The sequence below is a fragment of the Labrus mixtus genome, chromosome 13, assembly GCF_963584025.1.
Source record: "Labrus mixtus chromosome 13, fLabMix1.1, whole genome shotgun sequence".
Classification (NCBI taxonomy): Eukaryota; Metazoa; Chordata; class Actinopteri; order Labriformes; family Labridae; genus Labrus; species Labrus mixtus.
This window is the reverse complement of record NC_083624.1, coordinates 9,703,890-9,709,889: the sequence shown is the minus strand read 5'-3', so window position 1 is coordinate 9,709,889 and position 6,000 is coordinate 9,703,890. Positions and strand designations below refer to the sequence as shown.

The window sequence follows — 6,000 nt, the reverse complement described above, 5'->3', positions numbered from 1 at the left end:
TTGCAGCCTCAGTTTCACACCCGGCCTGATCTGGTGGGAGGGCTGGGGGGGGTGGGGGGGGTAACAATGGCTGCTGTTGTCGGGTCTTCGGTGCCGTTCACAAACAGCACAACCCTCCATCACTCTCCTCGCTGCAGACATCTCGTCGACAGCGAGCGGATATAACCTCCTGCCTCTGATAACTCCCGACTCGTTTTCGCTCTGTCATCTACATCTCTCTGACAAACCACTTCCCGTTTACTGGGTGAGTGTGTGTGTTTGTGTTTTCTGTCTGAAGTGTTTGCAAGGAGAGCGTTTTGTCAAAAGGCGCCTCCAGCTAATCTGAAGTCTTCCCCCGGTGGTTGTTTTTGGGTGTTTGACGTGTATAATGAGCCGCGTTTGTGTTTCTCTTCCCCTCTCTGTGCTCGTTTCCGGAGCTCCTCAGGCTTCAGGCTGATCGAGGCAGAGTAATAAGTTACCCCGCAGGACAAGATCTGAATTTACTCATCGCTAATCGCAAAATTAAGATATCAAACTGCTTCTTCTCTTGGAAACAGAGCGGGCTTGTTGTAGCTATCGGCTGCGAGGATGTGATGCAGACATGCTGGCGTCTGTGTGATTTTTAAACATCTGCACACCTGAAATGTTGCTACCTTTTCTCAACATGAGATGCGACTTCTCTGTTTGTTTGTGACCTGCAGAGTCTTTGTTCAACTGTGTTTTTTTTTCAAAGCAAAAGCCCTCAGAGGTCAGTTTTTCTCCTCTCAGAGACTAAAAAGAAGATGACAGCTCGCCTCTCTAAAGGAGCAGCGTGCAGGGAATCTGTGTGTGTGTGTGTCTGCAGACAGCATGTGGGACGAAACATACTGCCTCAGCCCTCAGGCGCTCTGCTTTATTTCTGTATTCTTATAAGGGTTTCCTGAGGAGTGTGTGTGTGTGTGTTTCAGATGCAGACACACACTTGAGACGTGTGTTTGCTGTGCGTCAACATCCCCAGGACTCCTCTGTTTTTAATCTGCTGGTTCCTCTCAGCGGGAGGAAAGATGCATCATCGTCCTCCTCCTCCTCCTCCTCAAAGAAACTCACATTTCCCCTCAAACATGCGCCCACCATACCTTTTGTTCTCCGTCCATCCTGACTGTCTGTCCGTCTGCCCGCAGGGTCAAACCAGAATCATGGTCTGAGTCTGGGTCGACTTTTGGAGAATCTGTCAGATCACTTCACAGAAACAGAACACTTCGCTGCATTGGCTGATGCTTTTTACGAGTTTTTCCACATTAAACAACTGTAATGGAAACCACACTGGATATCCCCTTAGACATGTTCTAAAAAAAATTAAAAAAAATAAAAACCTCAGCTCTGAGTCAGCTAAGTCCGTACCACAAACTGACACTGTGGAAATGTGAAAGAAGTCTTCTTCAGGTCTCTTCTGGACTGGATGAGTTGTGGTCTTTGACAGGTCTAAGGACTTGCAGGTCTATATATACCCTTTAGTCTGTAATCCCATTGAAGATCACCTATGGCTAATGCATTAATTGATCTACTTTAAACAAACTCACTTAGGTCTGAAAAATCCAAGAAGATGGTTATGACAGTAGGACCTTCTCGCAAATCATCAAAGTGTCACAAAGAGCAGAAAGTGAAAGGCAAATGTTCCTTATTCTGACTTACACAGTTTACTTTTTTCTGCGCCCTCCTTCAGTTTAGATTCAAAGGAAACCTGAGCTTCACGGGAGCAGACAGATCTTTATTGTTCACTGTTGCCGTGCACAAAATGCAAAATGTAGCGATACATGTTGTAGTTTCTGTTGTTGGTTTGTGCATCTTATTCCCTGTGATGGTGTCTGAGATCATGTCTCCTAATGATGGAGTTGTTGTTGTTGTTGATGTTGTTGATGATGAGGGAGGACAGAGGATTGTTCAGAGTCTCAGTGTGTCACTGAACAGTGTGGTACAGACGCTGTGTTTGTCCCTCAACATCACACACACACACACACACACTGTCCTCCTCTTTGCAGCATGTCACATGAGAAATACAGCAGGCAGCTTTCTTATCAGACTTCTCGTGTTTGTACCTTTACATTTTTAGGAAAGTGGTTTTAAAACAAACAGATCAATCCAACCTGTGCTGAGGTTTGATCTCACAGCTGCTGTCTTTGTGTCTGAGGGACGGTTTGTCTACAAAACCTCCAAAATCCTCCCACAAGAGTCTCTGACTCCACCACACAGACGCCCCAGTCAGCTCGCTTTATTGTCAGCTGTGATTCTATCAACAGGCTCCTGTGTGTGTGTGTGTGTGTGTGTGTGTGTGTGTGTGTGTGTGTGTGTGTGTGTGTGTGTGTGTGTGTGTGTGTGTGTGTGTGTGTGTGTGTGTGTGTGTGTGTGTGTGTGTGTGTGTGTGTGTGTGTGTGTGTGTGTGTGTGTGTGTGTGTGTGTGTGTGTGTGTGTGTGTGTGACTGCAGAGAGAAACAGTTTCTTGTTTTTAAAATGTTGAGAAAAGAAGAAGAAGCACAAAAAGTGACTCCTTCAAACTCCACAGATTGAGAGATCTGAGGACATAAAGAATAAAAACAAACACATTCATAATTTATTTTGTCAAAGAGGAGGGCAAAGGCCGTCAACGTACATCCGTGAAAAGTTGTTGTTTTTGTCACTGACAGGCTCGGATTGTTATTCTAAGTGACAACTTTACAGACACCTTCATTTCAGCCTCTGCCTGAAACTGTTTGTTTCAGCTGCTGCAGGATCTACTGGAAATATATTCAACATTTTGAACCTATTAGTCATTTAGCATTCAGCATATTTAAAAACAGAGCTGAGGTTTAAAAACACCAGATTGACCCTTTATGTCTTAAACCTGAGTTCCTGTTTCACCTCTATCAGTCTGATTAAAATATGTTACCGATCACCTGGAAGCTCCTTTGACTTGTTTGCTCACATTTTCTCTAACTGACACATTTGTGATTTTTCAGCTCTACGATAAGATCAACACCAAGTCGTCCCCGAGCATCAGGAACCCCCCGAGTGATGCCGTGCAGAGAGCCAAAGAGGTGAACACACACACATACACACACACACACACCTTCTCTAAACACTTTGCATAAACAGCTACTTGTCTGTTCCTCCGCCTGTGTGATGATGAATTGAGTCACCTTAAAGACGACAGGCTTTCTCTCTGCTGCTTTATTTCTCTCACATCTTTACTCACTCCTCTGTCAGGCTGCATGAATCCTTCTCACGCTCTAACTCTGCTCACCTCTTCTGCTCTCAGCGTGTGTGTGTGTGTGTGTGTGTGTGTGTGTGTGTGTGTGTACTAAACTTACAGCTCAAATCTAAATCCTCATCTCCAGTGGGTCAGAGGAGTCTTTGGGGTGATGCTTGAAGTGAAGAGAAAAACTCTTGACTCATGTTTGATGTCTGCAGAAAGACGGTGCAGACTCGCTCTTTTTTTTTTTTTTTTTAAACTATGATCCTGAGCGTCAGCAGGAAACCTCACTTATCACAGAAGAAGGTCTGAGATGTGATTCATGCTTTTAGAGCAACGTCTACAACCTGAGGGTGCACGAGAGCTAAGTAATGAGGAATTCTTTCAGGTTGAATCACAATGGGAAGTGCTGACACTTTTGCCTTTTTCTGAAATCTTGTCGAACATGGAGAGTGTTGGGGCGTGCTCGCAGTCCAACAGGAATACATCTGTATTATAAAGGAGGAAAAGTGTCAGCAGCAGACCTATGCCTTCAATACACCAGAAGACTTTGAAAGGCTTTTAACACACGACCTCGGTCCTTATTGGTCTTTGACGTGTCCTCACTGTGTACCACGAGAAGACGATCAAACTCGACTATCTAGAGGATAGATAGTCCTTTTAACAAATTTGTTAAAAGGTTTCTGTCGCTGATCCTGCAGATGGATCACTCACCGTTACTTCATGCTGATTTACTGCTGTTAAAGTTTACGTCTTTGTTAACAGTCTAACTTTGCTCCTCAGAAAATGTCTTCTTGCTCGTCAAGATGCGAAAGTTTATCTTTTCCATCGTTCGTTTAAAGTCTAAATATGTAAAGTGGTGAAACAGAAGTGCAATATTTTTGTCTGTAATACGGCAGCGAGACACATTTAAGAGAAACACTCACATCTATCCCAGTGGATCTGAGTGATTGTAGTTTGTGACGTTGTCTTAGGGCGCACTCACACAAGGCTCCGTTGCTCCGTACCGTACTGAAGCACGATTGCCCCTCCACCTTCACCATTCCCCCTGCTGGCCTGCACTCACACTGCTCCAGGACTAACCGGGCCTGAGCACTGTTACCTCATGTACATAACGACGTGATACAACACATGTTAGGATATACAAGATCACAAAGCCGCTTAGTTTACAAGACAGCCAGACTTAAAAAACAGGGGGTCGAGTCTGTGTCCACACATCAGAGGACAACACAGAAAACATGAAGGCTACTTTCCTGCCTTTGTGTCTTATTTAGAGACATTTTAGTCAGAAACAGCCAGAACACTGCAGGATTTATCGACCATGGAAGGAAGGCATCGACTGTACTTCATGTCCACTTTGCATGCCCGTGCTCATGTATGAGCAACTGTACCGTGCAGAAGCACACCTCTTCCATCCATGTCAGGGCCGAGGAAGAGTACAGAGCTGAAGCACAGATCGGAGCGCTCACTCGTCAAAAGAGCTGGACTTTGGGGGGGTCATGTTGGACTTTGGGGGTCAAACGTGCTTGGGCATGGCCTAGTGTTAAAGTTCACTTTGAGATCTTTGTAGAGAAACTCGTGCTCCTTAAAGAAGTCCACACAATGAAGACTTTGGTACGACTTTATTTGAGCTGATGTTTGTTTTTGAGCTGAGATGAAATTAAATTGACTCCAAACAAACAGAGAGAGAGAAATGAAATGATGAATTATTGATGTTCAGTTAGTGAGCCGTCTGTCGGCTTCTTGTCAGACTTCAGTGACCTCTGAGGTTTGTTAGCTGATAAACAGCTCTGTGTGTGTGTGTGTGTGTGTGTGTGTGTGTGTGTGTGTGTGTGTGTGTGTGTGTGTGTGTGTGTGTGTGTGTGTGTGTGTGTGTGTGTGTGTGTGTGTGTGTGTGTGTGTGTGTGTGTGTGTGTGTGTGTGTGTGTGTGTGTGTGTGTGTGTGTGTGTGTGTGTGTGTGTGTATGATTACAGTTAGTCCTTCAGAGTCTGTGATAAGAGCCATGTCAGCAACGTCTGCTTTTCTTAGTTGCGGTGCACTTTTGACACGTCGAGGAATATCAGAGCGTTGCTATGGGTAATTGGCCAATCAGAATCAAGTATTGTTGACACACTTTGATTTGATTCTAGTTAAAATGAAATGTTACCGATACCGGTTTGTCACCACGGCGACACAAATAGAAGTCCTAGATACCCAATATGGCGCCTTTTAATGTTTTTAATGATCAAACAATTGCAAACAAACTGCTGCAAACTGTCCTAGTGCAAAAATACATTTCACTACCGGCGTGTATTTCTGAGAAATTTAGACGGGGCTCTCTCCCTTTGTCATGCCGCTCTCGGGTTAAAAATACGACTGTTTAAACAAGTGTTGAAAAATATCTCCATATACGGAACATTTTGGCGCCCTGAACACACACACACACACACACACAATCATGCACACCCTTACAGTCTCGGGGTCTGGCTCTGATTAGGAAGAATACACACACACACTCTCTCACACACACACACACACACACACACACACACACACACACACACACACACACACACTCGCACACACACACACACTCGCACACAGACAGACAGTGTTAGTTTATGTGTTTACATCTCGGTGCAGTAAAGCAGGACGCAGACTGGAGCTGTTGTGCAACTGTTTGTGTGTAGGAGGGCGGGGCTTGTGCACTTGAATCTGTGTGTGTGATGTGTGTGTGTGTGTGTGTGTGTGTGTGTGTGTGTGTGTGTGTGTGTGCGTGTGTGTGAGTACTTTGTTGAGGGACTAATTAAAGTGCACAGAGAGCGAGTGTGTGTGA

At 44.8% G+C, this 6,000-nt stretch overlaps 1 protein-coding gene across 19 annotated transcripts in view; it reads left to right on the top strand.

Annotated features, from left to right (window-relative positions):
* caska (calcium/calmodulin-dependent serine protein kinase a) overlaps nt 1–6,000 on the top strand; it is a 117,480-nt gene that overhangs the window by 81,288 nt on the left and 30,192 nt on the right. For all 19 annotated transcript variants that reach the window (XM_061053635.1, XM_061053620.1, XM_061053617.1 and 16 more), the window contains one exon: nt 2,952–3,029. In XM_061053635.1, the coding sequence (XP_060909618.1) occupies nt 2,952–3,029 (78 nt within the window). The remainder of the gene's footprint in view (nt 1–2,951; nt 3,030–6,000) is intronic.